Source organism: Coturnix japonica, chromosome 1 (genome assembly GCF_001577835.2).
Source record: "Coturnix japonica isolate 7356 chromosome 1, Coturnix japonica 2.1, whole genome shotgun sequence".
In the NCBI taxonomy this organism is placed as follows: Eukaryota; Metazoa; Chordata; class Aves; order Galliformes; family Phasianidae; genus Coturnix; species Coturnix japonica.
In genome coordinates this window covers 106001596-106029245 of record NC_029516.1, presented here as the reverse complement: position 1 = coordinate 106029245, position 27650 = coordinate 106001596, and the positions used below count along the sequence as shown (strand labels likewise).

General features: G+C 36.2%; 1 protein-coding gene across 2 annotated transcripts in view; it reads left to right on the top strand.

The window, feature by feature from the left end:
- The window catches only part of RPS6KA3 (ribosomal protein S6 kinase A3), a 70601-nt gene that overhangs the window by 16739 nt on the left and 26212 nt on the right, over nt 1-27650 (top strand). For both annotated transcript variants that reach the window (XM_015885317.2, XM_015885307.2), the window contains exons 3-9: nt 18770-18883; nt 20239-20320; nt 22058-22138; nt 24080-24159; nt 25138-25244; nt 27012-27049; nt 27427-27569. In XM_015885317.2, the coding sequence (XP_015740803.1) occupies nt 18770-18883; nt 20239-20320; nt 22058-22138; nt 24080-24159; nt 25138-25244; nt 27012-27049; nt 27427-27569 (645 nt within the window). The remainder of the gene's footprint in view (nt 1-18769; nt 18884-20238; nt 20321-22057; nt 22139-24079; nt 24160-25137; nt 25245-27011; nt 27050-27426; nt 27570-27650) is intronic.

Below are 27650 nucleotides of genomic sequence, written 5' to 3'. Positions count from 1 at the left end.
TAATCTACTTTTCCTGGTATAAGTGAGGAAAGCAATGCCATTGGCTTGTATACGTAAAAAATATTTTACGTCTGTGAGTTCCAGAGCATGCTTTATAGCAATTAAGGTTTCTTTTGTGGTCATGTCACAACAAATGATTCTGATATGGTTAAATTCCACATAGATTCAAATTTCATACATGCACCTGCAATGGATTCTTTCAGGGCACCATACACTGTAGCTTTTCCCTTTTTGGTTTGGTATGTAAAGTGCAGCAGCAGCTATCAGCTTTAGTTTTTCTGTATGATCATAAGATTTCTTGGCAGTACCTGTTTATTCTGCTTCATTGCTAGTGTTAACTGCTTCTTATTGTCCTTCTTGATCTATGTGAAACTAGAGTATTTGCATAATAAATCTTCATTAAACTGGAAGATTGTTTCTATTTTCTTTCTCCATAGATTACTAGGATAATACTAAACCCAAAATGCAAAGTTTCAGATTCGCTTCCTAAATGGATCTCATTGGAGTGCATTCAAAAATAATAAAGTTAGTTATTTGTGGAGCCATGGTTTAAGTCTTTTCCCTGTTGATGTGGATTCCAGTTTTGCTCTTGTGATGCTATTCTTGCTAGCTGGAGTAGAAGGCAACTTCTGTTTTTTGGTTCAGAGCTGAGAAAGCCATGGGCTCCATGAACAGGGAAATGCTCAAAGATGAAAGCTGTAAGAATCAGTTTTGCTGGTGGCTTAAGATCCATCCCTTCTTTGGATGAGATGCTAAATGTTGAAAAGTACTTAATGGAGACTTTCATAGTGGTGAAATAGCCAGATGCTGAGACTGACCTATTAATTTAGATCTCGAGTGTTCGCTGTAAATCGGATCTGAATGGTAATCAGTAGTTTATAGTAGTTAGTTTTGAACTAACATGTTCTGAAATACTTGCATTAGCAAAGTGGTCTCTGAGTTGGAAATGGCAAATTAACATGAAAAATGCAGAATCACAGAATTGTAGGGGCTGGAAGGAACCTCTAGAGAAAAGAGTCCAACCCCCCTGCAAAGCAGGCCCCTACAGCAGGCAGATACCTCTCTCTCTTTAATTCTTTCCCCATACTTTCCCCCACTTATTTTGTTTTTTAATACCGGTTATCCATAAACTATAAAAAGCCCAGACCTCGTAGTTCTCTCTGCTTTCAGGTTTCAGTATTCTTTCAAGGGAAGTACTTAGTACTATGTTGGGCTTATATAATAAGGTGTAGGTAGTGAAGGGGGTGGACTCTGTGAGGAAAAAAAAAACAAGTGTTGCTCTCATGTCAGAAAGAGCTAATTCCAGCTGGCACCAAAACAGACCCACAGCTGCTATTGCTGAGCCTGTCAGTGATGCAGGTGGTACCTTCATGCTGACATATTTACAAATGTCTAGAAATGTTTTGCAGACACAGAGATTGGTTAAGTAGTAAGGGGAGGACATGTTCCGTGTTCTAGAGTAGAGATTCCCTTCAGCCCATGTTGAAGCCCATTGTGAAGCAAGTGGGGAAGCTATCCCACTGCAGCCCATGGAGGGCTGTTGGAGCACATATTGCTCTGCAGACCCTGGAGAGGACCCTGCACCAGAGCAGATACGTATGATGTACTCCCTGTGGAAAAGACCCATGCTGAGGCAGTTTGTGAAGGGCTGTATTTCATGGGAGGGACACCACAGTGGAGAAGAAGAAAAGCACGAGGAAGGACAGGCAAAGACAAAACGTTAAAAACTTACACAACTCCCATTCCTCATCCCCCTATGCTTATTTTCTCTCTCCTCACAGCCCCTGAACAGACATAAAGGCATAAAGCAAAGCTTGGGAAGAAGTGGGAGTGGAAGGAAGGTGGTTTTAGTTTTGTCTTTATTTCTTCTTATCCTATTGTATTTTTAACTGACAATAAATATATCTTACCAAGGCAGAGTGTGCTTTGCCTGTGACTGTGGTTGGTGATTTCCTGGCCTTTATCTCAAGCCATGAACTTTCTCACATCTTATTTTCTTCTCTTTCCTGTTGAGGAGGGAAAGTGAGAACATGGCTTAGTTGGGCATCTGTCAGCCAAGGTTACCTCACCTCAGCTATCAGATTTCTCTTTCAGGTTTTGCTAACTGCATAATTACTTCCAGGTAATTTCCTGTATTTTTTTCAAACATTTCCAAACCGATGCTTTTTAGGAGAGAGAGCAAAACTGTTTAAACATCACAGCAACCACTAAAAAATATTTATCTAATATTCCTTCTGTGATGCTCAAGGTATTTAAGGTTGTTTTAGCAGTTCAATCCCTTAGACCAGTGAGTAAATTAACATCAATAGCAATTTAGAAAAATAATAATAATTAATTTTTGTTGCTTTTTTCCCTCTTCTGCTTAGTTATAGCTGGAAGCTATTCTTTGGCTGTCAGCAGTTATAGTACTACCTCAGTGGAGGTGTGAAAAGTTCTTATATGTCACATCAGAAGACAAAACGTTTGCATGGCTGTATAATGTGTGCATGTCTTGTGGACAGAGTTGCCACCATTCTGTGGAGAGGGAAGAGTGTGAAAAATCAGAAGTGCTGCACCCTTTTGCTGCGTTAAGTGTTTGGATAGCATGCTGATAGTGTACTGTCTTGGTTATATCTGGTTTTATAGCTTTTGTCAACGTATTTTATCTGATGAATGTCAGAAGTAAGCTGGGTTCAGCAGGAAATAAATGTAAGAACAAATAAGAAACTGGCTGAAGTTTGACCTGATGTGGAGACTACTGAAAGAGGGAAAGCAGCTTAAAGCCTTTTACTTGCCACATTTCTCACTCTTGTGCTACCTACCGTTACTTTCTTTATAAAGATTAAGTTAGTTAGTTAAGCAAATTAAATGTTTTGAGTTCTTTCCATCATGATGCGGGATTTGCTGCTTTTCATCTCTAGGTTCAATTTGATTGTGGTTGAAACACTCTAGTAGATCTAATGCTTTATCATTGCACTCTACTTGCTTAAGCATCATTACTGAAAATACAGAAATACCAGGATCCAAACATTTGTGAGAAGTTGTTTGCAGTAGTGCTTTGTAAGCTGCAGGAAAAGCTGGCATATATTTCTGCATGGTAGCTTGCTGGGACTGAAGATTACTGGTTTGGTTTCACTGTTTTTGTGTTTTTAGTACAGTCCAGAGTGGAAACAATTCAGGCACAAACAACTGGGATGAAAACATTGTCTCCAGTGGTGGTGGCTGGAAATATTTCACCTGACTTTTTCTTCTGTGCTTTGGTATAACTTTAAACAAAACCCCACTGTTAAATAAGAATTATAACATGTATGTAAAATTAAATGGAAGTGGAGCATGAAACAGTCTTAAACATGGTGATCTAGATGATGAAAAGCTAAATTTCAGTAGCTGTTGTCTTTGTGTATCAGTTTTTTTAATAGAAAAGGTTATGAGGATAATAAGATCGTAAGAAAAAGCTTAAAGATGCATTCAAAAAATGGGGGCAAAATTCTTTATCTAATTACTGAACTTGATTCTCCATTGTGGACACATATACTATACAATTTACCTGGGATCTGTAAGTACTGGTCAATGTTTTGTGTTTTTGTTTTTTTTTTTTTAAACTAAGATTATTTTGAAAAGAAATGTATTACACTTGAAACATCTCAGGCCCTGGGGAAGGGTTGGGGCTCGAATCAGAAGCCTTGTAGAAAATACTGGAAACTCATGAACAAATAAAAATCTATGCAGAAAAAATTCATGATCATGTGTGATTCTCCCATGCTTCCCATAACTCAAGCAGTAATGTGAAAACCAGAGTAGCCTGGGGTTATCTCGTTTATGGTCACCAGCAAAGAAAAAAAAATACAAGTTAACATCGAAGTAATTCATCAGAAACAAACAAACAAGAAAAACGCATAGCTAAACAGATTTGAAAGCATTTGAACTTAAAGGTGTGTGTAAATCCCATTGTGGAGGGGATTTCTCAATTTTTATAGACTTAACCCATAGTTATTGTTAGCTGTTATCAGTTATTACTCGGCTGTTATCAGTAGCAGTACAGTGACCTTGAAATATTTCTATTGTTTCCCTGAGAGGAGAGGTATACAGTGACGGTATTATTTCATAGTGTCCTTACAAAATGAAGTCCTATTATTGTCTTCTCCATGTTCAGATTTTCCTTTGTAAAAGGCAGAGGTGTGTTGTTTTTGTCGGTGCTAGATTCTTATGTTGAAGTGCATACGTCATACTGATGTAAGAACGGATTTAGTGGACCTTATATAACCCGAAAGGTTAATTTATATGTCAAACCTATAAAGAGAAGTCAAGCACCTCAAAATATTTGCTTTTCTCCTAAGGGTGTTGTGAATTCAACCACTAGAAAGCATTGATGAGAGTGGCCTTTCTTTACGCCTGGTGTCTCAGGGCCAGTGTAATTGCAGGGTCTTGATTAGAAAACTGAATAATCTGAGCCTGTAAGCAACATTAAAAGTCAATCCGTTTACTTCTTACATGGAGACAAAACAGATGGTAGCCCTGAAAAGCCTGTAAACTAGCAGATGGAAACTGCCACACCCTCTGATTTGTCTAATATTGCTTACAAACATGTTTGTTATGAAGATAAGTATATTATTCAGCTTAAAACTCAGGGAGGTGGCTGTATGTACCTCATCTGCTAACCTTCTTCAAGTGAGGGTTTTTCTTTTTTTGATTTTCTTTAGATAATTGAAGGCAATCCGTGCTAGAGACCCTTGATTGTCTATCTTTATAAAAAGAAATATGTTACTATGCTTCTGGTTATGTGTAAAAGTGGACGTCCAACTGTAGTGTGCACACTTGTTTCAATACTTCCCTATTGTGCAGAGTTCTTCCAGCATCTTTCAGCTCTCCCACTCTCTGTGGAATCTGGGAGCCTCTTAGTCCTGAGTGTTTGGAGGACAAATCTTAGGACAGTTTCCCTTCATTTTTCTAAGTTCAGAGCATCCAAATTAAAAGCACAGAAGGGAAGAATAGGAGAGGGGGAAAAGAAAAACAACACGTTTCTGATTTTGAAGATGAAATGCTTTGTGTGAGCGAGATCTGTGCATTTTCTTTAATCTTACCTGCAGTTGAATTTAGCTGGCACTAACAGACATAACAAATTCCTTTTGATTTGGGGACACTTACGTTTCTTGACAAGCATGTATAATACAAAAACTTATCAAGACCTCAAGGTTAGCAGAGTAATTTGCTGGAGCAATTTATACTTGTTATCACAAAATTCCCTCTTGGCAACTGCTCTCTAACCTGTCTCCTCACATGAAGGAAAATTTAAAAGAACAAGCAGTTTTCTCAGGGATTCTCAAAACGAATTACGTAGCGTATATCTTAATGTTTCTGGTTGGCCAGTAGTGCTCTTTGGGAACCACACAGGCTTTATTCTCCCAGAAAGCAAGAAATTTCTTCCACCTGCTGCAGACCCATGCCGGTTATAGGAGAACTATTGTTGTGAGGTAACCCCACTGACCTCTGGGCACTGTGCTTTGTGCTTCGCTGGGAGGTCAGATAAAAGGTTTGGGGAGCAGTAGTCAGTAATTGTAGGAGTGTTGCAGTTGAAATGCCCTGGTTCTGTCACTCTTAAGCAGATACAGCCTATCTGCAGTGCTGTACGCATATACACTTGCTAGAAAAGTGAAGAAAATGATTATTTACTCATGTTGTGTTCTCAGTGTTAAAGACCTTTCTAGTTACTGTAGGTCTGACCACTTACTCTCCATTTCTGCTTTTAGCAATCTGTGCTACCTTAGATGTAAATTTAGTGATCAGAAGGAGGCTCCTGATGACTGCTGTTAGTGCGGCTGCATTTGACAGGGCAAAGCAGAGACAGCTTGAACCTTTTTATACTTCAGAGTGTGGATATCCACACAGCTATTAATCTGCAATTCCTCGTGTACTACAGCTTTGAGGGGGAAATCACTGGGGATTTAAAGCAGAGAGAAAAGCTTCAGGTAATTTTTGTTCCATTTATGAAATACCTGAAATCCTCGTGTAACCTCCTAGAGTTCATGGAGCCTTGTTTATCCCAAAGCAAAGATTGAATCATTTTTCATGCTGCGTTACTGCTCTTATAGTAGAGGCTGTTTATTCCACGCAGGCTATAATACAATGGGTCTGCAAAAAGCACACTGTTATGGAAGACTCAAGGTGAAGAAATAGTGAGTGTGTAATTCACAGTCACAGTTTGAAGAACTGCCCTTGTGGATGTAGTGTAAGTGAAGATCCAGAGAAGTACAAGAGAATGGTTTTTGTTTTTTTAATAAGCACTTTTTTGGAGGGAAGGGAGAGGGGGGAGTGGGAAGGGGTCCTGATAAAGCCAGGAATGTGGAATCTTTATTTTGTCTCTCTCTGCATACGGGCAATAGGATTTTCTGTTTTGCTGGAATAAATATATATAATCCAGGTTTAAAGGCAAAGCTAGAAACTGATACCAGGATGTGGTATAGATTGGCAAGCAGCATGTTCTTTCACTTAAAGCCAGTGATTTACTTATTTTGTCTTTTGAAGAGGAATTAAAATCTAAAAAAAAAAGTAGCAGTGATCCTGTTAGAACCCAATCAAGGAAGGTAGTTTGGAGGTCTGTTTGTTTTAATGTTCCTGGCAGGAAGGAGTACAGTATTTTGCTTTGTTTCCGTTGGTATGGGTTCGCTAAATGGAATCACCTGTCTCTGCTTATGGCTGAGCACTTGTATTTGCTGCTGCTTAAATGTCATTACTTTCATTTATTTATTTATTGCTTGAGGGAAAGTAGCCTTGCTCCATATTCTAATTCATTCCTTTTAATAAAGGTCAGTGCTGAAGATACTTAAGTTGTCAGTATGCAAAGCGGTAACTAAGATACTAAATGTAGACAAGCCCAACTATTCAATGCAATTAGATTCCAATTTCTAGAAACATTCAATGTGCAAACACTTTGAAGAACTTACGTTCTACAGAGCATTGTAGTATTTCTGCTTGAGTCAGACACTCGAGCTGGGCAATCCAGTTCGATTAATTTCTATAGCCTGTTTAGGTTATCTGTGTGCAGGATTTCAAAGGGCTATGGAAAGTCAGCTTGGTCCCTTAAGAATTCTATTAGGTATAGTCATGAAGCAAAAGCTTACCGCGTTCTTTGCACTGATATCAGAAAGACAGCAATTTGTGCAATTGAACTCAAACCCATAAAAGTACAAAAATCATAAGCTGTTCTTAAAATAGTTTCTACTCTGCTTAACCAGTGATACATGGCTTAGTAGCTTGATTTCTGAAGTAGATGCTGATCTTTTTTGTTCTTTCCTGGGAACGAGGAATAAATAACATCTGCAACAACATGTTGCTATCAGACGATCGGCTTAAGTTTCCTGTTCTGATCTCTACAGCATCAGCAACATGAGTACCCCTGCTGCCCTGCTTTTCTTTACCAGGGGAGGAAAAATCAATTTCTCCTTTTTTTTTTTCCGACCTTTTTTCCCCCCCTTCTCTCACCCCACCCCCCATCTGTGGCTGACTTGCCTGACAGGAAATTTTCTAATTGCCGGAACAGCTGGTCACAGCAAAAACGCTAGGGTTGGTCTTCCCTGCTAGACTTAGGATCGCTCAGTCAGAAAACCTAAACATCATGGTTTCTTAGTCATGTTTAAGTTTCTGGCTCTGCGTGCTCGTTCTGTTCGGGTGAGCTTAGTTCCTTTTTTTAAAGGGGGAAAGAAAATATAGTAGCGTGCGAGTAGAGTTTAAGCTTCTAATATCAAAGTAGTTTCAGTAATTCATGGCTTTGGGATCAGCGCTGTTTGTACACAGAGTCTTTGTATATGCTTTTCCTTTAAAAAGATAAAAAGGGAGGGGGGAGCGGGAAGGGATTTCTGTACTGCTCATATTTGGTAGAAGTTTCAAAGGTACCTGTTGATAAATTGAAATTATTGGGAAGTTTTTGCCTCCATGAAAATGCTATGAAACTTACTGTTTTCTCCAGTAGTGTATGAGCTTAGCTATGTGATAAGCTTTCTCACTGGTAGACTGGTTTTATTTAAAATGTTCATGTATTTTCAATTATTTTTAATTAAAGCTTAGTAGATATTTAAATTTTTAAGTTTTATGTGATACTTTTAACTATATGAGCTCATTATTTGTTGAGAGAGGCTCATTAGTATCCTACATGTACCTCTTACAACAGTGTTAAGAATAGACATTTGTGTTATTATTATGTTTATTTTGGCTTTAAATAGCAGACATTGAATTTGTACTGTTTGTCTTGCTGAGCATACATTTAAACATAAAAGGTGTTTTAAGTTAAGAAGATGTCTCATGCAGAACTGTGTTATCCTGTGCGCTTCCATAATTGTTTAACAGTGCATGTAATTGTGTGGCGTTCTATCATTTTTTTCTCTGAAACTGAAATCAATTTTCATGTTTATTATCCTGTAAATCTACAAATGTTTTTCTGTATAGAACGTTCTTGTATACTGTCTTAACACCATAAGCGATATAGATATATTAATTTGTGAATCAAAGGGATAGTAATTCAGCATTTACAAGCCTATGCACTGGGTTAAGCTTTGCTGTAAGTGTCAGAAACTGAAATTTAATTTGCTAGTTGTAACTGAAACACTGAAACAGGACGTGTGTTGTAAAACAATAGAATATAGGGTACTGTATATACAGCTTTTTAAAAGAAAACCCTGAAGATTAAATCTTTAATAACTTGAAGTGTAGTTCTTTACAGTGTGCAAGTTGCAAGGTATTTCTTAGAAGTTTCTAAGAAATTTTCCACCTTGGAAAATTAAATCTACTTAAATCTGCTCATCTATATTGTTTCTAAAACTGTTGATTTTTAGCACGCTAGACAGACTAGGGGTTTTCAGACTACAAATTTTAGAATATACTATTGAATAAAAACAAGATTCATAGTTTTTGTAGCTTAGTGCTAAATATGGATTTTTAAAAATAGATGACTTAAAACTTTCCAATTTTTTTTTACAATTGCAGTGCGCTTAAATGCTAATGCTCACAAAGTAGAAACAAAACTTGTATCAAAGTTACTGGGAAATGAAAGTTCCACCCAGTGAGTATTTTTTTCCAATGCTGACATGTACAGTCTGGTTTATGAGATAATTTTGTGGTGTTTGATCAAAGAAGGATTACATTACAAAACTGTTTTTGGTGGCCAGTGTCAGGCTTTTGATGACAGAAATTTCTCATCTCTATGGCTTTACCTGCTGAACTACTCACATTTCCATTGGGAAGGAAGGAACACAGTCCTTCCTTCTATCCAAGCATTTGTACTTTCATTCCAAGGAGGAAAAATATTTCCAGAGTGTACCAGAGTATCCAGAGAGCTTTTTCATCTGTCCATTGACTCGGTGCTCTGAGGTGCAACTCATTCTTCAGACTCTTATCTTGCTTCATCTGTAACACCAAAAGAACTGGAGGAGTTTGATCTCAGCAACAAAGTCTGTAGTTTTCATTAGATGAATGAGTTGGCTACCTGGAACAAATGTGGATATGGACATCCTCTTGAGACTGTAAAATCGTTGTAGCACATGAGAAACTAGAAATGAAAAAGAACAGAGGGTATAGAGAGTAAAGACTAAATGCATAAGTACAGTAATTGTTACCTCTTTGCATTGTTTTCTGTGTATTTTCAATCCTGGAGACCTAACAATTTAAAAATATATATAAAACAAATGTGAACTTAAACATTTGCTATTATAGTTTACTTTTAGGAAATCATATTTCCGTCAGGTAAAATAACAAGTGTCATCTGCAACAAGTAATCTGCTGTCAGCTGAAATCTGATTTTCTTTTATTGTGAATGGATTTTCCTACCTTAAAGAAGCACAGACAAAAATTGTGGGGGAAGCTGTGCTTCTGACTTCAAATATCTGTGTTAACTACTGCTTGCCTCACTCTTCTTGCATTTCTGAGTACTGGTGGATGTATACATAATATGTCTAAATCAGCTTAATTAAATTTTTAACAGGGCAATGTTTTGCCTTTTGATGTATTAGAATAATTGCTCCTTCAGTAGCAGCAACTTTAACCAAATTTTTTGAGCAATACAAGCATTTAAGTAACCATTACTTGTTAAGTCACTTCAGTTTTGAATATTACTCAAAATGTAAGCTGATGCATAAAAACATTTCTTATCTCAGTGATGTTGTTCACTGAGGTGATGGGTGATGTGGCGCAGTGGTAGGAATGCTGCTTTGCAACACCAGAGGCCCAGGTTCAAATCCCACCTGTGGCGCAAGTGGTAGAAGTGTCGCTCTGCTACACAGAGGCTTGAATCATGGGGGTTGGACTCAATGATCTCTAAGGTCCCTTCCAACCCGCACAAGACTGTGATACTGTGAGACTGTTAAAGGTAGGAATATAACAAATATAGAATGTGTGAATGCATGTAGAATGTGTCTGAAAGTTTTAAAATAACTAGCATGGTACACTCTTTCTCATTTTTAACTTAGCATAGATTTCCAAAAGCTTTAATATAGAAGGTAAAAAAAAAAAAGATTTAGTTTTCAGTTCGCTGATGCATTTTTTTTTTCTTCCAAATGTGTAATTTATACTTCTCCGGATAACACTGAAAATTTATCCCACGTCCAAAACAAGTTAGGAAAGTAAGTGCATCTAGGACACTTCCTGACTCAAGGGAGGGGAGGAAAAGGAAGTTATGTATATGAGCTGAGGAGCTCAGCCAACGTTGAGTCATCCTTTTAAAATCTCTTGATATCCAATAAGCTTGCTGTCCTTACTGAACAGCTTTATGTAACTTTAGAATCAAGGTTTAATATCATAGAAGTCATTTCTGAAATACTGAGTGTTCGACTATGACTCTCAGCACTATGTTGCCTGTGACAATCAGCAAAATATATTGCTAAATATCATCATGTTGGCCGCATGCTGATAAGAACAATGAAAGTTAACAAAGTAGTAAAAGGAAACTTTCAACAGTGGTTGAGGAATGTTCAGTAAATTGCTGGGAAATCCATTTTTTTAATGTGTGTTCATATCTACTGAATATACATATGCCTCAGAAATGGCTCTGTGTCAAGAAGAAGCAAAACTTTCTTGGAAGAAATTGAGGGAGGTGAAAAAGAAGTTGCTGCTTCCATAGGGAAGATGGGAAAATCTCTGTATCTTACATAGTTAATATTTACAAGCAAGAGCTGCCAAAAGCAGTATTATTTTTCTGCTACTCAACTTTGAAGTGGAAAAGACTGCTGTTAGCTCTTTACTGCTTGGATTTGCTTTTTTGGAAGTGGAGCAGTTGGTAATATAAACCAACACAGCAGTATTGTTTTTGTCAGTTAAATTTTAAGTGCAATCAAATACATTAATTGAACGCCGCTAGAGGCAAGTACACTTTAAACTGGAAAAAAATATAGTACTCTGATATTGTTGTAATATTTTTTATCTTTATATCAGAAACATACATTTTAAATTTATTTTAAGATTGTTTTATCTGAAAATATGGCTGATGTTTGAGGGGGGATATTCACCAGCACCACCAGTATCAATCTGACTTCATTGTGTCTGAAGCGAGCAGTAAGATTTTCTCATTCTGGCTCTTGGCTGTGTGGATGCTGTGATTTCAGAAGCATGAACTTCCCTAATGGTATTTCTGGCTCTTTTACTTGCATAAATTACCATGAATTATACAAAATAAACATATCATATGAAATGAGTTGTTATCAATTTTAAAGTATTATTTCAAATTAAAAATATTAATGAAAGAGTTCCTGAAAAGAGATTGGAATCTCACCAGCAGTTCTTCCTGTGTTAATAGTCTCCTAGAAGGAGCATTGAAGGTATCAATACTGACACAACTAAGTGCTGAATTGTGTGTTACTGAATTGGAGGGGTGGGGGGGAATGCAGATACTTCGGAAAGTCATGACCAATTGGGACCTGACAGCAGTACAGCTTACCACTCAGCTGAATACAGCCTCCTGGTCAGAGCCTTGGTATCCAAGTTCCTGCCAGTCCAAGCTGTAAGATACTGCTTGGAGTAGTGTGAGGATATGGCTTCATATATGGCATAAAGCCAGTCTATTGATACAATTGCAAGGCTAGAAGCTATACTAACACGTATTTTCTTAACTGACAAGTTAAGCCATAGCAAACTCTGTAAATAATTATGCACAGAAGATGCTTCTAATTGTACCTTCTTAACTCAAATTAAAAGGGCAGGACAGAACTAACAGATCGAGGTGACTCTGACTCCTGGATCTGTTGGAAGCAGAAGTGTCAGCACTGAAGTGTATTTCTCTAGTAGTTACTTACCATGGCTTACATATTATGGATTCGCTTTTGATTAAAATCTTTGATATAGGAAACAGATTTATATATTTAAATTCTTTAAAAAATCTGTAGGGATACTGGAAGAATTGAATGAAAATATGGGTATTGTGCAGAAAGACAGATGCACATAGATTTTTAATCATGCATGAGTTAACGTATATTAATCTTGTTATCTGGTATTAATCTTCAGTCAAAATCTTAACCCTGTTTTGTACAGCTTTTGGTCAGCATGTCAGCAACGTTTGCTGTGCAGATATATCTCTATGTATGTGAGACCTGTCAAAGGATTTTTTGTGTGTGCCAGGTTTCACTCCCATTGGATTTTGGTGGTGATGTGTGTGTATAGCCATGGAGTTGACTCAAAAATCCCTTCTGACAGGGAAGTTGCTTCTGTATATCAAAACCAAATCTAGCCTGTTCTTTTTTTTTATTAGTTTTGGGTTTTTTTTTTTTTGTTTTTTTGTTTTGTTTTGTTTTGTCCAGAAATCATTGTAACATTCAGATACTTCAATTTATTTAAAGTAAGTGTGAGGATTAACGTCTTATCCTTGTTCCTTTCTACCAGTTATCTCATGACCTCCATCTCTAATAGATACAGAAGGGGATGTGGCCTTTTACTTCCTCTCACCATGAAATCATTTATCTGAAGAAATGTTACGGTTATGAATATTATCTGAATAAATGTTACAGGTTTTGTGGTGTGTTCGCTCACTTTGTACAGTCAGCAGGCATGCAGAAGGGAGATTATTTGATCGGTGCTTAGCTGCCTGCCAGCTGAAATTCACTGCAGCTCTGAGGAGATTTTCACCTACATCTAAGCAGTATTAGTTTCCTGGGAGAGCAAACAAACACATAGCTATGTTTTGCAGAGACTGCTGTCCCTTTTCTTAACCAAATACGGATGTTGCCTGTTATCTTTAATGTTCTCTTTCTGATGCAGAGAACTCAAGATACAATATAGTTATTCGTCCTGTATTTCTCACACTGGGAATGAGTGGAGTTTTCTAAATCTGTGTCTAAATTACTTTTTTTAGTAAGGAAAAAATTTTTGGAAGTCTGTTTCTGAGTCAGATAGAATTCCAGGGAATTTGGGGTACCGTAATGGAGTATTATTTTTTTTAGCCTTTAACTGCTGTTATTCCCTTCATTTATTTTTTTTTATCAGCTAGAACATGCATTTTCTACAATAACAGGCATCAGCGCCATTAAAATTGTAATGCTATTTCTTTTGAAACTGAATTATTTAGCATGCTAAATATAATTGAAATGATCTTTCAAGAAGTCTTATCTATAGGCACTGCTCGTGCACATGCTGCATATACAGGTCTTTGCTTTAGGTATTGTTAGAAAAAAAAATTATTATTCTCCTGCAACAAATACATTTTGTAAACACCCACATCGTCAGAGTGAAATTAGCCACCCCCACCATCCCCTCACCTCACTCCCTTTGTACACGCACCTCTTTTGTTAGAGATGTGGTGTTTGGATTGGATTGGTTTTGATTGGCTTTCTGTATTTCCTTTTGATTTCAGTGTAATTTCACTGAAGTTGAGAAGAGACACGGCAGTCAGCCCTTCTGCCCAGGGTGGGGCTAGTTTGCTTTGAGTCACATTCTATTTGACCTCAGTGCTTTTGGTGTCTTAAGCTGTAAATGTTTTCCTGTAATTTTTCTTGCCTTTCTAGATTGATATCATTTAATGACTTTGCAGCCATTTAAAGTCACCTATGTGTATGTGTAGGGGCAATAGAAATATACCATTCTACTGTACTATGGCTGTGAAACTTCACATTTCTGAGATAGCTGCTGAGCATAATGATTTTAACCTGCACTTCCAGCATAAGTGTGTATTCAGGTCTTACTCATTACCTTCACAATGACTGAAGAACTAATTGTGTTTAAAATATTCCTACTCATATTCACACAATTTTGTGTACCCAGAAAAGGAGAAATCTGTCTTCCAGGGATAGCTTTTCTAAGTAAATGTTCCCTAAGTGCCACAAGAGCTTATTCTTTGTTCTTTTCAAATTAAATTTGCATCTAATTCTTACCCAGCTTACAAAGTAAGGTATCTTTCTTGCTGTGTTTCTGGATTACATTGCAGTGTTTTGGAACTTTTGCCAAGTGTCTGTCATTCTCCGTGTTCACACTGTCCTTATGCATTTATGCAAGAATCTGCAACCAGTAACTTTAGACACAGCAGGGTGGATACCTATGGTATTTCCATGTGCTCATGTTCCTTACTCCTGTTAGCTTTCCTCTCCCTAATATGAGTAAGGGGATAAATCCATTCCTGTGCCATCTATTCGGATGATTCAGAGCTTTTTCTTCTCAGATGACTGTGCATCAAAACATACACTTACGTTTGTTTTTTAAATTATTTTAAATAATACTTGATCTTAATTATGGTGGGTTTTTTTACATAAAACTTAGGGACTAAGTGTTTGGTTTTTTTTTTCTCCATAAGTACTTTAAATTCTAATTAGTGTTCATTACATTTTCTAAATGTATCAAGTTCAAGTGACATAGGAATTCTCAGATAGTGAGTGCTCTTAATTCCGTTCTTGGATCCCTTTTACTTGTTTCTCCTTTCACACCCCTGTTGCCTTATCTACTGCTTCGTTGGTTCTCTGAGACATTTGCAGTGAGGAACTGAGAGTAGATACGAGTTATGTACTTCTTTTTTTTTTTTTTTGGCTGCCTGCACTGAGAAAATAAAATCTGTAAAAATGCCAAAATTATTCAGAGTAGCAGGAAAAGCTGAGATTACAAACGTGTAAGAATGATAGGAGCAATGTTATAGACCAGCCCTAGACAAGCTGCATTTCTTTTCTGTACTTCTAAGGAGTATTATTTGTTTATTTATTTATTTTAAGAGCCAAGCCTGCAGGTATAACAATCTGCATCATGTAAGCAGCATGTTATGACATCCAGCTTTGCATGTGTCACTTCTTCAAAAACAGAACCATTTTTGGATCTCCTGCTTGAAAGTTTGGATGAGTTATGGGAGATTGTCTGTATAAAGAAATTAATTTTTTTCCCTTGCTTCTCTGGGCTTTTCCATTGCTACTGGGAAATGTTTAACTAGTAAGACTCTTCTTTTTCTACTTCCTCTTGGGTTTGAAGTCCAGTTTCCTCTTAATACATTATCTAATAGCTGTTCCTGTAATAAGATCTCAGAAACAAATACAAGTGTTTTGTATTACAGCAGGGCTAGTTTGTAAAGGAAATTCATAGGAATTCAAATAGTAGAACAAAAATAAGCATTTACTGTTGAATACTTAAAGTATGGAATTTTTCCAACAATATAACTAGACTATAATTTGTGTAGGCTAAGAATGGTTAATTAGCTTTTCACTGCTTGCCTAAAAGCTTTGTATCTTTTTTATTCTGACAAGCATATTTCCTATTCTAATTCACACCTGATTCCTAAAGAGAAAAATGAGGCACCCTTGTGGTTCGTAAATCCTTCGGTTTATTTTAGCTTTTCTCTTTTAGATTTGATTTGTCTCTGGATTATTACCCATTAGTTGTTCTTTCTTGTGCTTGTATTCCCACACATAGACACAAATTGTGAGGCACATTATTAAGAACTTTCCTATACTGAAATACTTGAGCAGCAAAGTTCTGAGCTACAAGTGATATCAATGCAGGAAGTTATTCTAAACTAGTGATGTTTTAAGTTCATATTGAAACTTGTTTTTTACTGACTTCCCTTCTAGGACAGTGTTGACTTAACACTATTATACTGTTAAGGAAATGTTAAGGAAGCACTATGTAATGTTACCTTCTGTTTGTTTCCTTGTATTCTATATTTAGTTTTACAATAGCAAAAGCCAGTAGCAACCACATTAAGTTGACTAACGTAGCATATGTTGGGTTTTTTTGTGGGACAGTTTATAGTGTGAAGAAAGCCTTAAGAACTGCGTAGCTAGGAAAAAAAATTCCTTGAACTTTTATTTAGATGTTGCTGCAGTATCGGGCATGAGAACATGGAGCTTTCCAGGGTTATAAATAACAGAAATAAAGCATGTACAGTATGCTGTAGTTATAACTGGAAGAGTTTCTCATTGCAGCAGCCAGATCGCTCGCTGGTTGGTGATTGTCTATAGTAATATGAAAGTTGTTAGGGAACGAAGGAAAGGAGGGCTAGAGGCTTTCAGTGCTCTGTACCTCGTTATGTTTAGTTTGAGTTCATTGTATAGGACATATTTGGGGTTTTTTTCCAGATGACAGGGAATGATCAGAAATAAAGCTTAGGGAAAATTCAGTAATAGATGGAAAAATTAGCTTCTCTTCAGGCTTACTGTATGACAGCTCCTATCAACCAATATAGTTAGTATTTCGGGTTGAGAAATAACTGTCTTGTTTTTGTAATGTGAAAGGCATATATATTAACTTAGGTAGATAGTGATACAGTGAGGGTTAATTACTTCTCATTTAATTCTCATTTCTTTAAAAGTCTGGACTTTTGTGTATTTGCAAAATAGTGTTTAGTTTTAAATAACAAATGTTCAGCAGTTGTAGAGAGGGCAGACAAATCCATGGTTGTCTATTTGTTGTAGATCTTGCTCTGAAGACTGTGTTGTGGACAAGCTACTGAAGAAGACTATGATTCAAGTTCCATTTTGATTAAAACAGAGTTCTGTTAGGTCTGCCTTATAAGAATTGAAAAGTATCTGAACCATGAGAAACTGTGAAGACTTGGAATATTCACTTATTCCTTATAAGGAATGTGGTGTTTTTTTAAGAGAGTGCCCAAAATAACCACTGGGAAGCTTGTTATGTAATAATTTTGTTGCATTTGAAAATTATTTTTTGGTGTGTGTAGAGAACAGGTTAATTTCTTTCTTTCTTTCTTACTTTTTGCGAAGCTTTTAAAGTAATATGCCAACCTGGTTACTTTCTGCCTGTAAATCTGAGTAGATGACAGGAAGATTTGACATTGTTTACTTCCTCAAGGCTGCAGGGGTGCTAATTGGTAAAACTGTTGAGCAGAAATCAGTTCAGGTGTTGAAAGGAATATCTACTTGGTGGTCGGTTCTACTCTGCTATTCTTCCGCTAGGATTATTTACATACTCATTTGAAAGATGAAAATACTGATACCCAAGCTAGAATGCTGCCTCTGCTCCCTCATCTCAAGAATTTATTAGCTATATTTTTGTTTATATAGATAAATAAAGGTCTGGAGTAAGGAAGACTTAGACTTGGTTCAGGAGAGATGGCTTAGATAATACTTAAGCAAATTGGATATACGTAAGTTCATATGCCATGATGGATGCACACAAGAGTGCTGGGAAGACCTGAGTGTCCTCCATGTGAGCTTGCTTTTGATTATCTTCTAATGACTGAGGCCAGAGGACTAGATCACCTCATTTCCTAAGGAATCAAGGAAACAAATAGTCCTGGAAACCATTTCCATGTATGCAAAAGAAAAGGAGGTGATTGAGATTAGTAGGTATGGATTCACAAATATGAAATCGTTGTTGAATAGCCTGATCATCTTCTACAGAGAAATGGGTGGCAAAAGAAGAGTGGTGGATACTTTCTGCCTCAATTTCAGTAAGACTGAAGACACTGTTTCCTTTAAGATCCTTGTATGAGCTGGTGCTGATGAAAGATGGACTGGATTAACAGACTATGGTGTGGTGTGGATGGTACACAGCTGCACCTGGGGACAAATAACCTCATGTACCAGCAGTGTACCAGCCAGATGGAGGGGGGGGTAGGGATTTGTAGAGAAGAACCTGGAGATGCTGAATACCAGGGTGAGCCAGCAATGTGTCCTTAGGGCAAAGAAGGCCATGGTTCCTTGGGATGCATTAGGAAAAGCATTGCTAGCAAGTCAAGGGAGTTTTCTTCCCCTCTGCTCTGTGCTAAGTGCCACATCTACACTCTCTAGTACAAGTGATACAGAACTACTAGAGAGAGTACTGTAACAGTATACTAAGGTGTTCAAGGGCCTGGAGCATCTGCTGTGTGAGGACAGGTTGAGAGAGCTGAGAGTGTTCACCATTGAAAATAAGAAGGCTCTGGGAGGGATCTCATAAATTGATGTAATTGAAAAGTGAGTGCAAAGAGCCATGGAGCCAGGTTCTCCTCAGCCCAGTGACAGGATGAGGCTTTAGGCACAAGCAGAACATTGGAGATTCCCACTACACGTAGAATTCTTAAGGTTGGAAAAGACCACTAAGATCATCTAGTCCAACCATCAGCCCACTAACCATGTCTCTCAGTGCCACATCTGTGTGATTCTTGAAAACCTCCAGGGATGGGGACTCCACGGCCTCCCTGGGCAATGCCTGTTCCAGTGCCTCACCAGTCTCTGAGAAAAGGATTTTCATAATATCCAATCTAATGTTCAACCACTGATCAGAAAACACTTTTTTTTTTTTTTTTTTTTTTTTTTTTAAACTATGTGGCTGACAGAGTACTGGCATAAGCTCCCCAGCTTTTATGTACCAGTAACATAAAACTTATTCCCTTCTTTTTCTCTGTTAGGAAGAAGAAATTAAAGAAATTGCAATAACTCATCATGTAAAGGAAGGACATGAGAAAGCAGACCCTTCACAATTTGAACTTCTGAAAGTGCTTGGACAAGGATCCTTTGGAAAGGTTGGTAATCTAACTCCTATAAAGTATTCTGTTAAAGTGATTATTGTCTACTCCAAGGTCTCAGTAGGTGTTTATGGTCCACAACCTTAGTTGTCCAAATCCAACTTAAAAATGAAACAGTAATGTTTTGTGACAGATAACTGGGAGAGAGTGGAATATGCAGTATAAGACAACAGAGCCTTTTTATCAATTTTAAAACTTAATTGGAGTTCTAAATGTAATAATAAGTTCTGGTATGTAATGTTAAAGCTGTCTTAGATATTAGGAAAAAGTAGAATGATTGACTTTTTCTTAATGGAAAGAAGGTGTTCTTAGTCATGATATTGGAGTAGTAATTCCAGTTATCTGATTGACTTGTAACATTGTAAAAATTAGGATGATGACACTACTACTCCTTCAGTTACTAAAAACTAATTTGTATGCTTTTCAAGGAATGTTGACGCAAGGGAATTGGACGCAGAAACAGATTAATCTAATCTCATATAACATGTTTAATATTCTCATTTACTATTACACGTCTCTCTGCTTTTTTATAAATAACAAGAAAACTCGTGGCAGATACTTTTTTCCTTCCCATTTCTAAATCTGAGAATTGTCTTTACATCTTTTATTAGGGACATTAAAATACATATATATCCCACTTATGGGAGCCTTTTACGTTGAAAAAGAATCACAGAATCATAGAGTCATTAAGGTTAGAAAAGGCCTCTAAGGTCGTCTAGTCCAATGTCCACCTAAGTTGAGGCTAGTTGTACTTTATTGATATATGTGGAACTCAACCAAAGCATGTCATAATAGCTGTGCTTTGACACAAGATTGGTTCTCACTATTCAATATATTAAAATGAACAATTTTGTTAAACTTTGATTTACATCATTTTCTGTATCAATCTTTGTACACATCTATTTTAATATCAAACCACTTTTTCACTTGCACATTTGCTTTGCCATCTTATAAACATTATTAAAACAGAGATACAGATAAATATCAGAAAGATTCGTTTGATCATAAAGTTGAATTTTGTGCTTCAGATTTGTCCTCTAAGAAAATCCAAATTCATCCTTCCTTTTACTCACTGAAATGAATTAACTTTAGCAATCTACCAAACTAATTCTGGTATACTTTGAACCTTTTCAATTATGAGATGAAACAGTAGTAAATAAAAATGCAAGGAATCTTCTATTTCTCTTCAGCAGGATCTAAAGAGAACTGTCAAAGAATGATGCAGCTAATAGTAGAATTAGGAGTAACAAGGATGAGTTTCATTGGAATACTGTTTACTAAATTTCGTAGCAAATCATATTCATCTGACTTGCGTTTGTTTTTTTAAGAATTCTTTTTAATTCTCTATGCAGGTATTTCTTGTCAAAAAAATCTCAGGGTCAGATGCCAGGCAGCTTTATGCAATGAAGGTGCTGAAAAAGGCCACATTGAAAGGTAAGCACTGTTTGGAGCAGGGGGGTAGGGAAATCATAGGCATTGTTACAAAGGAATCTTTACGTATGAGTACTTTGCAGATTGAATGCATCTTAGCTACTTCTGTTAAGAGCAAATAGCAGAATATAGCGATTTATATTGTAATGCTGTATTGTAATGGATTTAGTGAAAGTACAATATTGATAGAATTATGGAAGGAAGTAGATTTGGTTCTTTACCATGCTGAGTGTTAGATCTTTCTCAGTGGTGGTGGCTTAAAAGAGTAGTAGTTTGATCTGCTGCCTGACTTGCCCCTGAGCTGTGATCTGAAACTTAATGTCCTTCCTTATTTCATTTGCTGTGTATCACAGAAGATAACAGTTAGTACTATTTGCTCATTTTGTATTTGTTATAATATTTAAAAGTGCATTGTGCCAGATGTTTTATTTTAAAAGCTCTAAACACTGGAGTTCAAGTCTATATTATTTCTTAAAATTTCAGAAGTGTACAGTACCTTTTCCCAGAACTTTGGCACTTGCTCTTAGATAAATATATTTGATGAAAACTGAAGTTAGCTAAGTTAAATGAGCAAAAATGACTTCTAAAATGAGTCCTTTTTTAATTGTTAATGAAAATAAAAGTAACCTCTTGCACTAATCCCTTAACTTGAATGTGTATTTATTGTTTTATTTCATTGTTAATATTCCAATCTATTTATAGTTCTAAGTCATGAGTGCACTGGGATTGAAATAATAATTTTGAAATAGGTCTGACAACATATGGAACACCTCTGTTACTGTTATAAACATGATTTGCAATTTTAACATATTTTTTTAATTGGAAGATATTATAGAATGACTTGTAGACAGAAGCTTCACAACTGTATCGAACCTCTATTAAAATGTTGAACATTATTATTTTTCTGCTTAAGATCTATTGCCAAATGTCTATTTCGAATCTCATTATACTTTGCCATCTTTTAAACCTGTTAGTGAGGGTGTGAGTGCTTTTTGAACTGTTTCCTATATTCTGATTACTCTGCTTTGTGGCACGTGTTGTTCTCATTATTTATTTCCTATTTTTCTGAAATTGATTTCCACTCATTTAAAATCCTTTGATATTTTCAATAGCCCTTAATTCCCAGGACTGTTATTAGCTTAGAATTAGAGTCAAAGATCATCTAGCAGTTGCTTTTTACAGACGTTTGATAGCCTGACTCCAAAGCTTTTTAATGGTGGCTTAATCTTATGTATAAAAAGTACAGTACAAGCTGTGACTCTAGTTTTGCCTGCGCACGGGGAACAGAAATACTGAACTAGTACTTGAAAAATAGACAATTCAGGGTACTGAGCACTTGAGTGTGCAAAAGTCTTGAGCAGGAAGGTGGCGCTAACAGGATTTCATACTTTTCACGCTTTCTATCTGCAATTTCAGATGCTCTTGAGCGTCAATTTTTTCATGTTTTAAGAAGAGCAGAGTTTCAAGCAAATGAAGGATACTACTAAAATCTTAATAATAATACTGTTTTTCTATAATTGGAGCTTCCTTTGAGATCTCATATTACTTGATTTGCCCAAGATTCCATAGTTCTTTTAAGTCTATTTTATCATACTGTTGTTCAAAATGAAAATACAAACTTTGGCTACAGACATTTGTAATACTATTGTATGTGATTTTAAGCTAAGCAGGAAATGTGTGAGACATTCTAACTCATATTATGATTTCTGTCTTCTTTATCTTGCTTATGTTCTATTGTAGTTCGAGATCGAGTTCGGACAAAAATGGAACGTGATATCTTAGTAGAAGTTAACCATCCTTTTATTGTCAAGTTACATTATGGTGAGTTTGAGGAAAAAGTACATCTGTATCTTACAAATGAGCACTTGTCGAGGTACTACCTATCATTATCTGCAGTTCAAAGAATGACCCAAAAAAATATGCTGTCTTACTCTTGATCATGTGAAGGCTTGCTGTATAGTAATTTTCACACGCTGTAAGCATGTCGTTAACTTCATACACAGTAATAAGTCTTTCTTTATAGGATTGGGCATCTGTAGCCCTCTATGTTATTAAAAAGGACAGTTATCTATTTACATATTTTCTGTCATTCACTGCTTTAATTGATTTCTTATCCCTTATATGCAATGGCATCACTTCACAGATTCATTAAAATTAATATCTTCATCCATGTTATTGACAGTAGGGTTGTATGCAGTCTCAGCAAGTTTGCTGATGACACCAGGTAGTGGGGTGCAGTCATAGAATCATACAATCACAAGGTTGGAAAGGACCTACAAAGATCATCTAGTCCAACCATCCTCCCAGTTGACACAGCAGAGGAATGGGATGCCATGAAGAGGGTCCTAGACAGGCTTGAGCAGTGGGCCCAGGTGAACTTCATGAGGTTCAACAAAACCAAGTGCAAGGTCTTGCACCTGGGTCAAGATAACTGTCACTACCAATACAAGCTGGGGGATGAAAGGATTGTGTGCAGTCCTGCCAAAAAAGATCTGGAAGTGTACTGGTGGATGGACATGAGTGAGCAATGTGCCCTTGCAGTCCAGAAAGCCAAGTGTACCTTGGGCTGCATCAACTGTGGCCAGTGGGGTGAGGGAGATGATCCTGCCCTTCTACTCTGTGCTGGTAGGGCCTAACCTGGAGTAGTATCACATCCAGATGTGAAGTCATCAGTACAGGAGAAGCATGGACCTGTTGGTGCATGTCCAGAGAAGGGCCACTGAAATGATCCAAGGGATAGAATACCTCTCCTGTGAGCACAGGCTGAGGGAGCTGGGGATGTTCAGCCTGGAGAAGAGAAGGCTTCAGAGAGACCTGATAGCAGCCTTTCAGTATCTAAAAGAGCTGCAGGAAAAAAGGGGACAGACTCTTTAGCAGGGTCTGTGGTAATGGAACAAGTGAAATGGTTTTGAGCTTAAAGATTGATGTAGGGAGAAAGTCTTTTACAGTGAGGGTGGTGAGCTACTGGAGATGTGATTGATGCCTCATTCCTGGAGACTTTCACGGTGCAGCTGGATCAAGCTCTGGGCAACGTAGTCTAGCTGTGCATGTCCCTGTCCATTGCAGGGTAGTTGGAAGGGACATTTAAATGTCATGTAGTACAACTCATAGGATTCTTTGATTCTAATCTATGAAAATTGATTTAATTTTAATTGCATAGATATCCATAAAAGTGTATTCATGTTGAAGAGAGGAAATGAATACTCTCAAAATATCTTGCAGAAAGTAAACTGAAAAGAAGATAACATTGACAAGTAGTTAATTTTCTTTTATTGGTTAATTCATATTTTTTCCTTTTTAGGATCTATTTCTTTTCCTGCCATTCAAATCTCAGCTCTCTATCACTCTTTCACCATCTACTTGTCACTCTTTTGCAAACTAGACTAGATCTCCCTGGTTAGCTGAGTTTCCTGAAGTTTTAGTCTACATACTTTTGTTAATAATTTGCTCTTCTGAGTGTAGGCTTTTTTACTTTCAAATGCTGAAGTACCAGAATAGTGTGGTTTTGGTTTTTAGACATTATGTTGGTGATACACTTTTCATTTATGTGGCATGAAAGTTGCTTTTTTCATGATAGGGTAGCATTTAATAGTTTTAAATATTTTTTCCACAGGGGAAAAAAGAATAATAATATTTTTTTTAATATAAATTTAAAAGAGGATAAAAGATTAAGAAAGATAAACAGTGAATTATTGTGTACATTATTCTTCTAACTGTGGGTAGAATTAGCTAAAGTTTAATGCTTTTAATTGGTCTTTTCAGCCTTTCAGACTGAAGGGAAGCTATATTTAATATTGGATTTTCTCAGGGGAGGAGACTTGTTTACACGTTTATCCAAAGAGGTAAACTTTCTTTATTTGAAAATCATATATTAAGAAAATTTTACTATAAATTGCCTATATTAGGGAGGTTTATTCTCTATAAGCCAATTTTCATTGAATGAATCTGTAAATATCTTTTTTTTTTTTTAACAGTTGGTTTTGGTGTTTTCTTTTCCTCACAAGTAATCATTTCATGAGCGTGCTGTTGCATAATCCACGTTGTCTAAGCCATTTTTTTCAGAAATAAGTAGTCTTTCTGTATTGCTATTTACACCTTGCTTAGATTTTTTTTTTCTCCTATTGCTCTCAGAATATGATGTGTCAGAAAAATATGGAGCATGGACTTTCAGAAACTTTCAGTTTCTTGTAGAGATTTCTCTTCATGAATGTGCCTGTACTAAATATTGGATATATATATAATATATTTATATATTATATATATATTTATAATAAATTATAATAAATAATAGAGAGAGAGAGAGAGGTAACGTAAGCAAGTACTTTTTATATAAGCTTTGGGCTTACATCTTTTCCTTAAATCTACAGAATTGAATATATATACTATTTTAATTCTTACAAAGGCCATTTTCTTAGTTCAGTTTTTGTTCTTCCCCTTCTATGGTTAAATCTCAGGTTGCATCTTGGGGTTTTTACCATCATTCTATGTTCTTTTTTATAGTCTTGGAGAAACTCGGGCATTTGAGTTTTAATCTCTTTGTCTGGAAATGAAATGTTCACATCCAATGCAGAGGTGGTCACATTCCTAAAATTCTTTAAATGCTAGGTTTTGTATAACCAAACATTGTACTGCTAGTTGTTTTTTAATAAACAAGGGAAGGGAATATTATATTAATATATTAATATATTATATATATTAATAAGAGGAGTTATTCTGCAACAAGAATTCATTTACAATCAATCAAATTCTGGATTATTTACTTGGTTTTAATGTAAACTTTACAGAGTTTGCATGTAAAATAATTGTTCTGCTTTTTTCAGGTGATGTTCACAGAAGACGATGTTAAATTTTACCTAGCAGAATTAGCACTTGCTTTAGACCATCTCCATAGTCTTGGAATAATATACCGGGACCTAAAACCAGAAAAGTAAGAATCCACTGCAGCAAATGAAGCGTATTAATTTGATTTGTATAGCACTTCAACCAGAGCACTTCTCTTTCTAGCTGTTAAATTTTAATTTTATGTATTTATTATACGAACTGAACAGGAGTGGAGGTTGGTGAAATTTGTAGTTCTTTAAATGAAAAAGTTGGATTTCATTTCTAATCAGAATGAAGCGCCTAGTTTGATATGCCAAGGCCTATATGTTGCTGTAAGTAGGAAGTATACTGAAACATGTGTGCCTTTACAATGAGAGTGACATATATACATATATTTAGCTTTTTTTTTTTTTGGTTGCTAATGAATTACACTTGAAGGCTGGAGTAAGAGCAGAATGGAGTTTGAATTTAAAAGATGAAAGAATTATGTTAAGTGCTTATTTAATCTACTGGCAATCATGAAGTTACGCTGAAAAATTAAGCTTGGAACTAACAACTGCAGTGTAGTGTTGCCCTTTAATAACTTAGTTGCATCTCATTCAAAGGATTGAATTCTGTCTCCTGTTCTTTGTCTTCCATAACTTTTTCATTGTTTGAAGATGTAAAGCAGGAAATGCCAGTGACGTCATCTGTAAAATTTTAAAACATTTCAGATAAAAATGCAAAGATTGTATGCTGTGAAACTGCTTTCTATTTGGAAAGGAGTCTACATGAAGATACAACATGTGCTTCTCCTCTGTTGTGCTTGATAAGGTTAAATACACTGCGCCTCATTGGCCGGACATCTCAAAGTCTACTGACCTTTATGTTACTACTTCTCTATTATGGCTGTGCTAAAAAGTCTGTGAGATAATTGTCTCATGCCAAGTATTAAAAGAAAAGAAAGTGAATGATGATTATTACAGAATTCAGCTGTTATGTAGAATTCCCATTACTATAACCTGTTCTTTTGTGCATCTTTTAGAAATAAAACACAAATTTTAAGACAGTAAGCCTTATCTGATGAGAATAAGGTTTCATTCTCAAATCAGAATGACAATTAGTTTCCATGGGGAAAAGGAATCATAATTATAAAAAGCCAAAGTAACTGCTGCCTTGAACAGCAAAATCTTTTCATCTTTTCATTTTTGGCATGCAAAATCTTTTCAAAAGTTGAAATTGGAAGAAATAGCAGTAACTCACAGACTGCACTATGAGGTAGTTTCCCGCTGTGGAAACTGGAAGAAGGAAAAGGGTGTTGTACATCTAGTTTGTTTCTCATTGCAATTTGATGCTCTGGTTGTTAAGGGAGTTGGTGTCTCCCATGTGTGGCCTCTTTTTTTTGTGACTGCAATAAACAGACTCTTAACTATGGGGCCATATGGGTCCCTTGGTACAACAATATTAATGTTATTTAGAATTGTGAACATTCTTTGAAACCATAATTACAAATTAATGCATGTTTTGCATACATACATGAGCATAACAGTTCTTGCTCAGTTTAGGAGTAATAGAAATATATCTCTCATTACCACATCTAATTAAAATAAATATATGTTACAGGTGGTCAAAACTTGAAAGTTCAAGCTAGCTTATTACATTCTGTGCTGAATTTAACCAAATAGATAAAAATCTGATATGCTGAATCTGTTTCTTCATAATCTTTAGTGAGAAGGAGTTGAGGGATAAGAAATTGTGTACTTTCGAAGTATCTCCTCCTAATGATGCATTTTCATGTGCTCACTTCTGCATGTCTTTGTGCTGTTCTGTCAGTTCTCAGATGTGATGAAACAGTAATTAAGATTGGGTTTTTTTTGTTTGTTTGTTTTTTTAGCATCCTGCTTGATGAGGAGGGGCATATCAAATTAACAGGTAATCAAAAGGCAATTGCAACACACGGACTTTTCATAATAGTCTTTGAATCTCCCTCTTTTTTGTTGGAGCAATGCAATAAAATCAGCAGTTCTAACTAGTAGGTGCTCCTGCTGTGGAGCAGATAGCACAATTAATTTGGTGTCGATAAAATATGCATTATATTGTTTTGAAAGTATATCTGATGTTATGACCCTATAAAATAATGGTTTGGGGGTGGGGCTTCTGGGCAGAGAAATTTTTAATTCCTGTATGTATATTTGAGCATGTATATTTATGACTGATAAAAGCATCACATTTCACATTGTGGTAAAAGTATTGACCATTACTGATTCAAAGTAAATAAAGACATTTTGAACTATTGTATTTTCTTCCAGATTTTGGCTTAAGTAAGGAATCGATTGATCATGAAAAAAAAGCCTACTCTTTCTGTGGGACGGTAGAATATATGGCACCTGAAGTCGTTAACCGACGAGGCCACACACAGAGTGCAGACTGGTGGTCTTTTGGTGTTTTAATGGTAGGTTTCTGGTAAATGATTTAATAACAATACTGCTTTAAAAGGTTTGTTGCAATAAATATTTAAATGTGTAGGGTGACC